Source organism: Rattus rattus, chromosome 6 (assembly GCF_011064425.1).
Source record: "Rattus rattus isolate New Zealand chromosome 6, Rrattus_CSIRO_v1, whole genome shotgun sequence".
Taxonomy (NCBI): Eukaryota; Metazoa; Chordata; class Mammalia; order Rodentia; family Muridae; genus Rattus; species Rattus rattus.
The window spans coordinates 88,249,382-88,264,484 of record NC_046159.1 but is presented as its reverse complement, the minus strand read 5'-3'; the positions used below and the strand labels follow the sequence as shown (position 1 = coordinate 88,264,484).

The window sequence follows — 15,103 nt, the reverse complement described above, 5'->3', positions numbered from 1 at the left end:
AAACTTCCCTGCTTGTTTAGCTGTATGCAGCAACTAGCCTTTCAGTTCAATATAATTAGCACATCGAACTTCTTGGGCGCTGAGGCTTCTCCATCCAAGAGCCCGGATCACTTGGTCCTAGCTTCTCTCTGTGTATCCGTTGGTCTTTTTTTCTTTCTTTCTTCACAGTGGCATTACCTTTGCTCTTTTATAGGAAGGAGTTTGGAGCAGCAACCTAGCCGCACGTGTAGACATGTCACAGAGTAACAAGTTACCTTGTAAAGCCATGCTAGTGCCTGCTATCCTCTCAGAATCCATGTTCCTTCTAATCAGATCTGAAATGACCTGACAGTGTCCCACTTTTAGTATCTAATTTGTACATGTGTTTTCATGGGTATGCACACATACATGTGTACGTGTGTGGAAGCCAGAGTCTGTGTTCGGTCTCTTCCTCCTTCCCAGTCTACCCTATTGTTTGGATATAATCTCTCCTTAGCCCTGGAGCTTACCTGCTCGGCAACGCCAGACAGTGAACCAGCATCCTCTCGCCTTTGCCCACCCAGTGCTATGGCTACAGGTCCACATGATCTCAGGCCATTTCTGTGGGCACTCAGTGCTGAACTTAGGTTCTCACGCCTCCTCAGCAAGCCCCGGACTGGTTGAGCCATATTCTCAGCCCCTTCTAAGCCTATTTTCATCAGTTCCCTACTCTTTCTGTCATTCTGAAGTTATTACATACTGAACAGGTAAGATGACCGTTAAGATGGACAGCAATATTGCGACTTTGTTACTAAACATATCAAGGCCACTCAGCGTTCCTGACAGGACAGCTCGAGAGCTCTTCAGTCTGCAGATCCCTGATGCATACGGTGTGCTCGAGAAGACAAGTGGTTTCCTTTGTAGCCACCATATTCTCACCTTGACCTTCATACCTGTAAGCAGAGCCTGGGCAGCAAAGCTCAGGGGACCCTGATCTGCTGTCACATTGTTCTTCCCGCCTCTCCAGCACCTTATCTTCCTGAGAATTTCAAGAGCTCATGCTTTCTGTAGTGCACCAAAGACACACGCTAGGGCTTCAGGATGGCGCGGGCTGGCTTCAGGCTGCTCTCAAACTCAAAGAGATCTGCCTACCTTTCCTCCTGAGTGTGGCAATACAGCTGGCTTTCAAATTTATTATTGTTATTGTGTGTGTGTGTGTGTGTGTGTGTGTGTGTGTGTGTGTGAGAGAGAGAGAGAGAGAGAGAGAGAGAGAGAGAGAGAGAACTTTGTGAAGCTGATTTTTTCTTCCCCTTTACAGAGGTTCTGGGGCTGCCCTCAGGCTGCTTGGCTTCTATGGAGAGTGTCTTCATCTGCTGAGCCTGCTCTGGCCTGTTCTCCGACTTACAGACACTATGCTGCAGTTGTCTGCATAACTCAGGGTCATCAAGCACCAGGTGGCAGACATTGCTAGCATGAGAATAGGATGGATATAAAGAATCTGCCTGGTATGGTGCTCTGTAAATGAGAAGAACTGATCGATGGTACATGAGGGCAAACCAACGCAGGACACTTTCCAGATAAGATCCGGATGTCACTCTGGAGGAGACACAATTTGCCATCTTCTAGAGGAAAAGAGAGAAACACTCTCATGCCAAGTCTATCATTTTTATCAAATGCTCGAGTATATAATAGAAAACACAGGTGTGGTGGTTTGAATCAGAATGGCCCCCCATAGCTCATACACTGTAGTGCTTAGGCACCAGGGAGTGGCACTACTTGAGAAGCATTAGGAGGTGTGGCCTTGTTGGAGAAAGGATGTCATTTGGAGTAGGCTGAGGTCACTCAAGGTGGAACCCAAATCCAGAAAGTGCTTGGGTGACCAAGAAGCAGAGACTAAATGGCTCAGGGACCTAGGGTAAAACCAACACTTCTGCTCTAAACCAACAACCCTACACCAAAACCAAAACAGACAACCAAAAAAAAATGTGAACTAAACAAAAGATCCCCCCCAAAACCCCCAAAAACCACAGCAATGGAATGACCCCAACTGACACTCTACTCTCCGAACACTGCCTTGCTCAGCCATCACCAGAGAAGCTTCCTCCTGCAGCGGATGGGAACCAATACAGAGACCACAGCCAGAGGTTGTGCAGAGAGCGCGAGACCTCAACTTAGCCCTAAATGGGGTGTCTCTATCAAATCCCCTCATTCAGGACTCAGGGACCCCCCCCCCCAAGAAGAGGCACAAAGACTGTAAGAGAGCCAGAGGGAATGAGAACACTGAGAGACCAAGGCCATCTAAATCACATGATCCAAGCTCACATGAACTCAGAGCCTGAGGCAGCACACACGGCCTGCACAGGTCTGCACCAGGCAGGTCCTCAGGTCCTCTGTGTGTATACTATGGCTTCCAGTTTAGTGTTTGTATGGGATTCCTGACCATGCCAGTGAGTGGTCTCTGATTCCTGTGCCTTTCCTTGGGCTCTTTTCCTTCTGTTGGTTTGTTTTCTCCACTTCCAAAATATTAGCTTTTGTTTTATCTTATTATTTTTATTTCACTATATGACATTTTATTTTATTATTAAATAGAGGCCTATTTGTGTTCTAATGAGAGACAGAGAGGGAGTTGATACAGACGGGGAGGGAGATGGGGAAGGGCTGGGAGGAGCAGAGGAAGGGGAAACTTTTATTATGTGAGGGAAAAAACCTATTTTCAGTAAAAGGAGAAAAACAATTTTTCTACTTGTAGTTACTTCATATTCCTAATTTTCTGATTTTCACTTCTAAAAGAGTTCATACAGCAGGAGAAGACCTGTCTCTGTGGGACTGTGCTATCTATCCACAGTGCGGGGACAGCATCAGCTTCCGACTTCTGTAGCAAGTTCATCTCAGCAGCTCAAGTACGGCCTGCCTCTGCCATCTCTACCGCTTTTGCACAGTGACTGTTTACCATATTTTGTTAGGAGTTAAGAAAATAATTCCCCTTCCTCCATAATATAGCATGTTCTAAGTGATATGTGTGCCTTTCTATATCCCACCTTTCTATATCTGCACCTTTCTATATACACACCTTTCTCTATATGCGTGCCTTTCTATACGCACGCCTTTCTACAGACCCAGAGGCTTTCACTCCATCTTTGCATGGTGGCAAAAGGCTGGTCATGGCTTTCAGTGCTTGGCCAAAACTAACCTCAGAGGTGGATGGCACAGGCTTCCCAGCATGACAAAGGCCAGGTTCTTGCACTGTTAGTAACTTCTGAGGGGACAGCATGCGGGGTCACAGTCATGTGTTAAAATGTCATCCCAAATCGCCTGCCTGTTCTTAGTGCCATAACAGCCAAGGAGGGCATGGTGACCTGCCAGAAGGTAACAGTTCTTAGGGGAAGAAATTCAAAGATGTGCCAGAAACATTAGTCAAGGTCTCAGACTCCTGCTCAGCTCCTTTCTGGTAAAACATCCTGATGTCAATCTTCCCCTCCTCTTCCTCCTCCTCCTCTTCCTCCTAGAGGTAGCTAGGTGTCTCACTTTGTAATCTGGGTGGCCTCGAACTCCTTCTCATGGGTCACTCTGCCTTAGCCTCCTGAGTGTCCAGAATAGCAGGCACAGACCCAGCAGAGCCAGCTCTGAGGAAAATCTTAACCAGGCAGCTTGCGTTGGACTGTGGAATGCTTTGTGAGAAGCATGTTCTTCAGTATTTGCCAGGAAGGAAATCTTCTTCTTCTTTTTTTTTTTATTTGGGGGAATCTTAAAATATGTGTCTATGTTAAAACTATATAAATCTACCACTGACGCTGCAGAATTGCTGTCAGTGGGCAACCAACAACGGGAAAAGACTTTTGTTATTCACATTGTTCAGCTTCTTGGTGCTCTGTCCTGGAACCCTAGACATTTAGAGTGTACCTCCTGCTTGTCTTCCGTTTTTCCTTTATTTCCTTTAAAATAACATTAGTAACTGAGTTGCAAAGACAGAAACCACGGTACATCCCAGCGCTTGCTATCGAACTCCCGAGCAACTCGAGTCTTGCGATTTTGTGTGGCTGACTATGCTACTCGCACAGCAAACTGGGCCAGCACCTGCTCAGCAGAGTGAAGTATGAGCTGTGCCTTTGACTGATGAGATCTCCCAAAGCACGGACAGAACTTAACGCCAGGCCTCGTTTTTTCTAATGGGACAGCGTAGGTTTGTTTGCAAGGTGCTAAGACTGTACAACCAGAAACCATTCCGTCCCTGGCATTCAGCAGTTTCCAACAACCTGAGCTTCTCCCTTCCTGGCAATTACCATTTCCTTTTTAGTGCATTTCCAAGAATCGTGAGCAAATTTCCGGGCAGGGAGGCTCTGTACCCTGTTGTCTTTTCAGCAACGGCAAATTAGCGAAGTCGCCCCCACCCCCACTTGCAGATCCTCTCTTTAATGCTGTCCAGCTGGGTGTGCCTGGGATTATTTTATTGTTAAAACTAGAGCCACATGGAAAAGACATTAAAACGAATTCACTGCTGTGATACCCACAAAGATGAAAGGGATTCTCTGATTTTAATGTGCCATGTTTTAGACAGTGGGGTTGGGTGACGGGGGAGAAGAAAAGGGTTCTTCAGAGACCTACCCATTTGGCAGGTCTGCAAATCCATCAGGGTGAAGTAGCCATTACCTCCTCACTGGAGGTGTGCGGAGCACCGGTCAGCTGGTCTCCTCCCTGTAGCATCCACAGCAGCTCCTAGGCTTGTGCCATGGGGTACTTAGCCCCCACAGTGCCGTCTGTATTTGCTTCCAGAAGAAGCTTCCTGGCACATGCACATGGGGGCTGCTGGCTCGTGTGTACTATGGGCCTTGGCTTAGACAGTTAGAATTCTCTCTGGATGCAGGGATGTGGGCTGCAGAGTCCAATGTGTGAGCTGTAAAGCAGACTTATCTTGTCGTCTTTCTGGCCTGTCTAGGATGTGGCCTCTGCTTGAACAGAGAAAAGCAACCAGGATTGAAGGCTGTTTCTAGCATCAGGCAGCACGGCTGTAAAACCTGTCAGAACTTCCTAGTGGGAATTCCTAACGGTGGGCATTTTGTTTTTATTGGTTTTGATTAAACAGTAACAGCTAATAGTGGAGATGAAATTTAGGTTTATAAGCAAACATAAAGTGTTGAATGTGGGTGCTCTGCATGAGTTTCAGCAAACACGGAAAAGTGCTGTTAAAATGCTTGGTCTCCAAACAGTTTTATCACAAGTTAGATTATCAACATTTTCCATTACTCTGAGATTAACCTGCAGGGCCAGAGCCATCATGCCAAGTGTTGGGTTCGTTTTGAGGATTCTTTAGACACAGGCTGAAACAGGTAGTTTTTCTTTCTTATAAATTTCTCAATATAGCAAAGTATTCTATTTGTTACAGGACACAAAATATTTTAAATATTGCAAAACCTAGGCACTTAAATATTTTTAGCCACTAATGGATTTTCTGTAAGACAGTTCAGTAAGGCAGTCGGCAGCTAATTCTTATTCTACCCCCAGTCTTACTTGAGAGGATATTGCTTTCTCTGTTCCTGCTGCTCCCTCAGTATTGTCTAAGTTAGGGAAATTAAGGGTCCTGCTGACTGTCCTTCAGTGGAGAGGAAATGTCAGAGAGCTTGGCATCCTCACTGTGGCTGTGACTTCCTTTGTTCTCTAGTGGGCTGTCAGTAGCAGGGGAATGGTACTTGCAACTTCAAGGAGCCGGGAAGCAGAGTAACTAACGGTGAGATGCACCCTAGCAATGCGTACACTTGGATCATCGGCAGTCCAGGAAAGTGTAGAATGTATCCAGCACTCCAGGAGATTCTGCTGCATGGCCCCTGGCTCTGGCTGAACTAACCTGACCTCTGCAGCAGATAGGTTTGAAGGTCCTTGAACTCCTGTGTTCTCTATGTCTCCTCCCTCTGTATAGCACATTTCTGACTCAAGCCTGTCTTTGATACACGACTAGTTCTGTTCCTTCTTGCTGTAAGACAGGATGGCACTCTCTGCCACATCATGATTTGTTTGTACATTTGCCCAAGGATGAACTACTTAGTCTTTGGGGCTGCTAAGAGGACAGCTACTCTGTACATCCTAGTACCTGGCTCTTGTGGCCAGGTGCTCTCACCTCACTGGATAAATACCAGGGATTGCCAGGCCCCTGGCATTGTTTTATGCTCCTGAGAAAGCTAACCTTGTTAGTCTTGCCCTCCTTGGGTGACTAGAGGGACAAGGACACTTGTGCTCTCTTCCCTTGGAATACAGTTAAGGGCATTCCCTGCTCTTCCCAGTCAGGAGGCTGGGGCTCTCAGAGATGCTGTGGTCAATGAATACTCTGAATGACATGAGTTCAAGACTATGGTCCTGAATACTGTGATGTCCTTTACATGGCATTATGACCTCAGTACAAAGTTTACCAAGTAGGTATTCAGTGCTATCACTTCTTAATGGGAAACTAAAATGTAAAAGCACCCCAAGGTGGGGGAGAAAAAGGCCTCTCCTTCCTGACTCTGGTGGTCAGTGAGTCTTTATGGGCATCGCCTTCGACACGGGCACAGGGTGTGGGACTGTGAGTGCGAGTGTGTATCTGAGGGACAGCTAGCCTCCTGCTCTTTTTGAAGCTCAGCTCAGGGATTATTGCTATGCTCTCTAAAACAACAGAAGAGGATCTAGATATTTGTAAACCCACAAACCTTTTTCCTACCATCCCGGGTGAGGAAAGGTCACAATAATGACATTTGTTTCCGACACTGAGTTGCTTTTTTATTATTGAGTTGTTAAGAATTCTTGTAAAGAGAACTAATGTTTTTCTGGTTCTATGTTCGTTTTCTCACTTTCACAGCATCGTTCTTTAAGCACTTTAGGGCTGCGGAGTTAGCTGTGGCTATTAAAGGCATTTGTTCTTCTTGCAAAGAACCTGTGTTTGATTCCCAGAAACTACAACTGTCTGCAATGTTAGTCCCAGGGATCTGATATTCTTTCCTGACCTTTGCAGGCATACATGGGGTGCACAGACATACATGCAAGCAAAATACACATGCAAATAAAATAATGTGGTTAATTAATTAAATTAAAACAAAAAGCTTTGAGAAAGTCCTAACTGTCTGTGCCTTCTGCAGTCTTATGAACTCTTTAGATGCGCCCTGCATCCGTTCTGACAAGGAAAGGGTTGGCCTGTCTTTCCCCGAAACTGTGCTATGCCAGAACAGGTCATTAGCAAACCCCACCTGTACTAGCACTCCTGGCACCAGCCCTCTCTGAGGTTAACACAGACCAAAAATAAACACACACAAGCAGTCCTGGCTGGCACTACTGAAATACTGTCTGTCCTTTCAGTTAAAGGCAAAAAATGTCTTCTTTGTGTTAGAAACGTGCATAGCTCCTTCGAGAAGCTCAAAGCAGCCTGACCGTGGCACAGCATCCACATTCACCTCTGACAGCCAGCGGTCCCTGAACACAGGCTTATTTACCAGTGCAGGGGTCTGAGGGCAGAGTGAGCCCTGCTCCAGCTGCTCCCTGTTCTTGTGGCATGGACAGAGCCTCACAGTAAAGCAGGCATGGCTGCCACTACCCCAGGAGAAAACTGAGGTTTGGAAAAGCTTAGGCCACTTACGTCTCAGACTTCTCTGACAGGAAGGGCTCTCGCTACTTTACCCCAACACCCAGAAAACTCTAGATTGACATGCCACCTTTGTCAACATATCCAAGTCTGCTTCCCAGTTCCCTGAGCTTGAGATTCTGGAATGATCTGGGGCTATAAAGTCCCCGCATTGATTTCTTCCTGATGCCATATAGTCCTCTTTCCCCTGGAGTTTGTGTCTGGTTTAGAATTCTGTAAGGCCTTTTGTGCAGGCCCGTGTACAGTCTATAGAACTAGAATACTATCATACATACGTCCTCATAGGAACGGCACAGACACAGCCTACGTGTAACCTCCGTCATGTCTTATAGTCTGTGGCTGGCCAGTTACCCTTATGCACATACACTACACTCACTGATGTGTTTATAAAAAAGATAAGGAAAGGATATGTCTTGGGTTTCAGCACCAATGTTGTATTATAAAAGGATAAAAAGAGAGGGAGATTCTGTTCTATGGAGGTCTTGAGAAGGGGTTGCCTCAGTGAGGCATCCCTTCCCCCTGAGGGACCAGCCACATGGCAGTATAGTATAAAGTAGAATTTATTCAGAGCATGGGGAGGAGAGTTAAGAAGGAAGTAGGGCAGAGAAAGAGAGGGAGAAGTAGAGAAATAGAAGAGTAGAGTAGAGGCCAGCCATGAGCAGGTAGAGAGAAGGGGGAAGGGAATGGGGAGAGAAGGGACAATGGGGCAAGAGAGCAAGGGGAAGCAGGAGCAAGAGCGAGCAGGAGAGTGAGGAGGGGCCAAGCAGCCCCTTTTATAGTGTTGCCAGGTAACTGTGGAGGTTGAGCTTAGACAGAATGCTAATAGTCACTGTTTTCCAATGTGTTTTCAACTGGCTTATACTGAGAAATGCATGTTTTAACACACAGGGGAGCCTTATGGTTCTCTGAACCCCCAATACTCATATCTTATAACAAGACTGATTCTAATAAATATGTTCACTGAGAAGATCCCAGCGCTGTGGGAAGTGGGAGCTACCCTGCTTGGGAAACAGCTAATTCAAGGAAGTTATGCAAGCCTCTTTGACTTTAATGTGGTCTTAATAATGTGTCTCATCAAGTGTTAACAAAGAACAAGCTTCTTGATGACAGAGAAAGTTGTACATTATGAAGTTCTAAACACATATAATGTACAGTTATAGCTACAGATCACAGGCACGTGGGCTTGGTTGTTTCTTCCACTTAAGAACAACATTGTGTGGAAAGCTTCTAGGTGTTATCTAGCAGTAGGTACATAAAATGGATGAAACCCTATTTCTTTGTCTTCATTATTCTCCTAACACTTTGAGAAGAAAGGAGATGTTAAAAGTCATCAGCCACAAGCTGGGGTGTGGCTCAGGGCAGCTCGGCAGCAGGACCTCATGTTTGAGGCCCTAGGTTTACCCCCAGCATAGGGATGCAGGAGTAGAGAACAAGATGGCAGAGATCACAGTAAGTTGTGAGAGACTAGGTTCTCAGGCAACAGAGCTTCTACTAGTCTCAGAGGCAGAGGAGAGAGAGGTGAAGGCACAGCAGAACGTAAACAAGCCGACAGACACACCTCACGCCAGGAGAGGCTCTACATGGTTCCAAACACAAACACGCTGGGCAGAGGCTGTGCAACACTTTCATGACTAACCGATCCGACTTCTCCACAGGAAGATGCTAGGGACGGTTTCCTAGGCTCCATCCAGACAGGCTACTCTTCAGTGCAGGGCCTGTTAGCCCAAACTAGAGTCTCCCATGTTTGTAACAGGGCGCAAACATCTGTTAGACGCAAAGGTCTCCTCATGACACACCATCAAAGTAAGCGGCTTCTCTATGCAGCTGCCCGTAGCCCCCACTCTGCTGGTGGGCTGGGTTAGGCTGTGCTGCACTGGCTTGGGCCTTGACTTCTTCTGCTTGGTTGTCTGTTTGTTTGTTTATTTATTTATTTTTTATGCTTTTCTGCTCTTATGAAAATTTTACTTTGGTTTCTGAAAATAAAGGCATGGAAAAAGAATCTATGACAGAAACTTCCAAATACTTGAGCAAAATCCTATCAGTTCATTCTTTACATCTGTATCACAGTCTTCTTCATCCCCAGGAAAACTTAATATTTTATTTTTCAAAATTGCTGAAATTTCTTTCTTCTCTTGTGTGTATGTGTCTGGGCACATCATGTGTCATCCTGTATGTATGCAGGTCTGAGGACAAATTGTAAGAATTGGTTCTCTCCTTCTACCCTGAGGGACTTGAGATGGGACACAGGTCTTCAGGCTGGGTGACAAGCACCGTTACCCACTGAGCCATTTCACTAGTTCAGTATTTTACTTTTAAAAGTGACTTGATGTGATTTAGAAACTTAAACAATTTAAAAAAATCTTTGTCATTTGAACAGTTTACTGTAAAAATACCATAAAGAAATACTAAAGAGAGAAGCTCCATAAGGAACAGGAAGTAACTAAAACAGTAGAGATGTTTTTGCAGTAATAGCAGTCTATTATTGATGTTACCAACTACCTGCATTTACCAAGGCAGTGTGAAGATGGCCCCATCAGGGGATGGGGACCTATGACATTGCTGTGACTGACTGCTGTGCACTCTTTATTAATTGATGACCAATGAATATTTTAGGTCCCTTTAGATTCAATCTAGACTAGGATCCTGTGAATTAAGAGCAGAGCAGAGAACTAGACACTGAAAGATGTGACAGTAAAGTAATGACAGTGCCTGACAAGCTTATCTGTATAAGCTCTGCTACTGTGGCCAACTCTGAGTGTCACTTTAACAACCAGCTTGTCTGTGGACATCAACATGCGTTCTCCAGAGTCAGCGCCCTTAGACAGAAACTTAACTTAAACAGTTAAACTGTAGCAGGGTGTGAGCAGCGAGTGCTGTAGGAGGAGGAATGGTCCAGCGAGGGTGAGCCACACTCCAGAGCCTTTACATGAATCAAGTTAAATCGCTGGGTTGGTCGGCTGGCTGGCTGAAGGTCTAATAAGAATTTTAAGCAGCCGGGCATGGAGGTGCACATCTGTGATCTCAGATTTGGGAGGCTGAGGCAAGAGGATCAGGAGGTTAAGGTTGACTTAAATTACACAGTGAGTTTGAGGGTGGCTTTGGCTATCATAAGACTTGTCTAAAACACCCCTCATAATTCCCCAAAAGATGGTGTGCAGTAATTGTGTACCTGTAAGGTAAGGTGGTGTTTTAAGAAGGCCAGTGAGAGACAATGTAAGAACAGTCTCACAGGACGGTCTCTGCTTTCATTGCTTTTGAACTGCAAGGCTGTGAGATGTCTGCTGTCTGCAAGCAGGGCTGACACAAACCCCAAGTCTACTTTAGTTTACAGCCCTGCCACTAAGGCAGCACAGTAGAGACCTCGGACCTGGCTCTGTGTATTATCCTGGCAAGGTTTCTCATGACTGATAACTGTGCCCGCATCAAGATTCCATTTAACAACTCTTCCAGAACTTTCTGCATGGAGGGCTTAAGCCTTCCCCAGAGTGCTATATACTCTCAGTTTGCAAATACTTACACCTCCATCAAAACAAAGATCAATAGTTGGCCAACCGCTGTCAAGATGGGTCAGCAGGTAAAGTTGCTGCCTAACCTGATGACCCAAGTTTAATTCCTAGAACCCACACAATAGAGAGAACGGCTCCTGAGAGTTGAACTCTGATACCCACAGGCCCACACACACACACACACACACACACACACACACACGATGTAATCTAAAGAAATTTCAGGAGGGCCAAAGACAGTAAGTCCTAGTGCGGACCTTCCAGCCTCCTGAACGGCAGTCAGTCCAGGAACAAGACCAAGGGAACAGTGGGTATGGTGGTGAACATTATAATCCCAGCACTCTGGGGGAGAGGCAGGAGGATCGAGAATTCACTGGCAGCCTTGGCTACACAGTCCGTTGAATTTAGACTAAATAAGACCCTGCCTCAAAATAATGACAGCAAGAACGAGTGTTTTAAAGGCCCCAGTGTAGCACTGGTTACCGTGGCGTGGCAAACCAGAAGGAGCACATTCTCTGAAGAGACAGCCATGGGTGGGAGCCTGCAGACTGACCACTGCTTCCCAAGAATGCACCTTGGACGTGGGCGCAGGAGAGTGGACCGAGGTGGTGGAGCTGCGGAATATTATTTATAACCTGGCAATGCAAACGGCTAGAACCACATGAGTCAGGCAGAAAGGCTGATCCCCGTAACTGCAGGTAAAATAACATTGAGGACAGGGAAAACACCCACAGCCGAGGCTGTGCAGGGCAGGGTTTAAGAAACCATTTCCCCTGCTGATTTTTGATGTTTATGTGGAATGTTCTTCAAGCAGCAAATAACTTAACGGCGATCCTGACAGACTGAAAATGATACATCTTTCCCACAGCATAAATTAATTCTTTTGGTGGGAAATTGCTAAAATGGACAGGGTGTCATAAAAATTTCTTTATGACCAAAGAAAAAGAAATGATTCCATTTCTTGCAGACACTCTTACATGAAAAATAATAAACTCTCACTTCAAACTGCCTGGTTTCCATGGGGCCTGGGAGCCTGTGTGTTACTATGGGGCAGTCCTGTTGACCTGGTGTTGGCCACGAGTCCAGCCTATGTTACCTCAGGTATGAAACGCTCTGCTAGAGTCTGCTGGCCCCACAGCTCCTCTTCCTCTGACTACTGTAGGGAGCACAGAGAAGAGGGCCCAGCACTCTCCACGCCCGGCTACGCCGCTCTCCAGATTTACATGGAGATAACAGAAGGCTCTGAAAGAAAGCCAGTGTTCACAAAACAGAACACAAGGGCATTCCGAGGCCACACCACCATGACCCGAAACGCAGAAACAATGCCAAGCCTTTACCTCGGCCTTTAACACGTGGTAAGCTCCAGTATTCTGTGACTTGCTTAGGGTAATGGCATTTATGAATAAAGAGCTCAGAGGAAATTCTGGTTCTGGGCTTGCTACGCCTTTCCTGTCTTCAAAGAGCTCAATCATGGCTGAATCCAGGATGTCCATCCATCATGAGGTTAAAGTCCTCTAATTACAGCCAGGAAGACTCGTCCTTGGGTATAATCGTGCACTGAGTCCCACACTAAGGAGCCTCCTTTAACTCTGTTGGGCTTAGCATCTTCCCAGACTCTGGAGTTTTTCAACCCAGTATTTTGTGAATGAGTGAACGAGAAGTAAAGCTCTGGCCACTTCCCTTGATAGGAAACGAGCCATGAACTATGGGACCTCCAGGTCTCAGTGAGGGAGGTGATGCCAAGGGGATGCCGGTGCGATCCCAAATGGCTTTTCTCTTAGGACTGACCAGAATCTTGAATGTGAACCATGGTGTCACGCAGTCATGGGACACGCAGGCTCCCCCACACGGGGCTGCTGTACAGTGGAGCACACTCCGCCCTCTTCCCCAGTGCCACACCTTCCTCCCATGAGCCTCTTCTCCTGGTGCCAGTTGGCCTGGCAGTGCTCATGTCACTGAGTTTTAGATGACACAATTCAGGACAACAGCTGTACCCACGTGTACTTCTTTGGTCAGTGCTAGCCCGTGTTCCTGTGAGGGGAGGGAGGGTCTGCTCCTCAGATAAGACAAAGAGGGATCTTCCCAGCCCCCGCTGCCTGCCACACTCCGGCCTTGGAGTGAAGTGCACCAGCAGCTCAGGGCCTCCCGTGCCTCTGGGATGCTCCCAACCTGGCAAGATGGAAAGGCGCTGTGGGAACAAATGAACTCAGCAGAGATGGACTAAGGACCTCAGCTGCCAGGCGCACAGGCCCCGGCCTGCAGTCAGCTTCAGGCAGGAGTTGAGCCGATGCTTTACCCTCAGTTCTGACCCCACTTCAGTGTTTAATCATCACTGCCCCGGGAAGGTGCCAACATCTACCATGGCGGAGACGGGGCGTGCTCACCTCTGTAGCTCAGTGTCTGACATGTAGGAGGCATGTGACTCTGTTCCTCATTTAATCAAGGAAAGTTTCAAGAATAAGCAAAAATCAGGAGACAAGTATAAGAAACGTCACAGTGCCCCACTGTGTACGGATAAACCGGCATGGTGCCTTACCTCGTCCCAGGCAGAAACATGAGCAGATGAAACAAGGTTGCCAGTTCACACACAATGGTAAGGTCTTAAAAACCTATGAAACCGTCACCACAGACAGGCGCATGCTCCCTAACGACTCGTAGGTAACAAATGAATGAATGGACACAGTGTAAGGGTGAACAGAGGATCCAAGTCGTGGGTCTGAGTCCCAGGGGCTTACCTGTTGGAGTACTGCTGCGGAATGAAGAGGAGGGGGTGATGGGTGGGGTCACAGGGGGAGTAAGGCTTCCACTGCTATGGCGTGGTGGAGTGGACACATTCCCTCGAGACACGGAGCTGGACAGGGTTAGTGAAAGCTTCGGCTGAATCTTCTTCTTCAGGGATTCCTGTTCTCGGCGTGCAGCATCTGTCATGAATCTGAAATGAGAGTTGCAGGCGATCAGAAGACGACACGTGACAGTGGAGTTTGATAGGTGCTCTCCCCTGGGGAAAAACCTGATAGCAGGTCATAAAGTCCATGAAAGCTTGACTTTTCCTATGTAATGGGGTGACCTTCTAGCTCACTGCTTTTCAGTGTCCTCCAAATTGGGCCCATATCTTTGCCAGGAAACCTTGGTATGGATCTGTAACCATCGGAGGCCTCTGTTTCAAGAGCTTTTCTCTTGGAAGGTTCTCTCTCTCCTCCCACTTGGAGGAAACCCGCCTTTCCTTAAATCTCTAGCCATTCCCAAGTTGGGAGCTCCCTTCTGATAAACGATGGTAGTTCTTAGTGCTCAAACCACTGACTGGCGCTCAATAGCTATGGTCTTGCCTATCTGTTCCCTTTGAATTTTTTCTCTGACTCTCACAGTGAAATGTCTTCTGGTTGTTGAGGTCTTAGCACACTGCCAAGCCCTGCTAGGCTGTCTGTGGACATGACAGCCGAAGAATGCCTGTGCTTACCAGCCCAAGCAGAGTCAAGAGGAGGCCTGAGAACAGGGTGAGGTGGAAAGTCAACTCCCCTTGCTCACAGGCCTGCTTAACTTCTGATTTTCCTACTCAGAAAGGAGGCCTTATGCCCTGCATGGCTCGTCTGGACATTAGAGGTTTTCCCCCCAATGTTTATTCTTGTATTCTAACATTTCATAGTCTTTGCAACAGTCTGGAAATGGTGGTCTTTACCTAGAACCAAACACTTTCTATATTATTGGCAGGTAGACTTTGTCAGATGCATTTCCGGACGTTATCACGATGAGCATGGTGATGACAGAATATGAAAGCATTCAGCTGATAACAGATGTCTACCCAGCGTGTCTCTCAAGCCTCCCCCATCAGCTGCAGTCTGACCGGCTCAACAGTCACCGTAAAGTAACTACATGGTCTTCATCGTGGCATCTCAGCACATCCACTTAACATGCTGCTTACAAAGTTCCTGTGTGTTTCTCTTCACTGTGCTATGGAAATTTGGAAGTTAACAGATGGTTCTTAGAGTCAATTGCATACACAATGAAACAAAAGCAACACCCTTCCAGTGTCTTTAAATTC

The 15,103-nt window shown here is 46.7% G+C and overlaps 1 protein-coding gene across 3 annotated transcripts in view; it reads right to left on the bottom strand.

Moving 5' to 3' along the window:
* Jazf1 (JAZF zinc finger 1) overlaps positions 1-15,103 on the bottom strand; it is a 300,528-nt gene that overhangs the window by 33,823 nt on the left and 251,602 nt on the right. For all 3 annotated transcript variants that reach the window (XM_032906471.1, XM_032906473.1, XM_032906472.1), the window contains exon 3: positions 13,800-13,996. In XM_032906471.1, the coding sequence (XP_032762362.1) occupies positions 13,800-13,996 (197 nt within the window). The remainder of the gene's footprint in view (positions 1-13,799; positions 13,997-15,103) is intronic.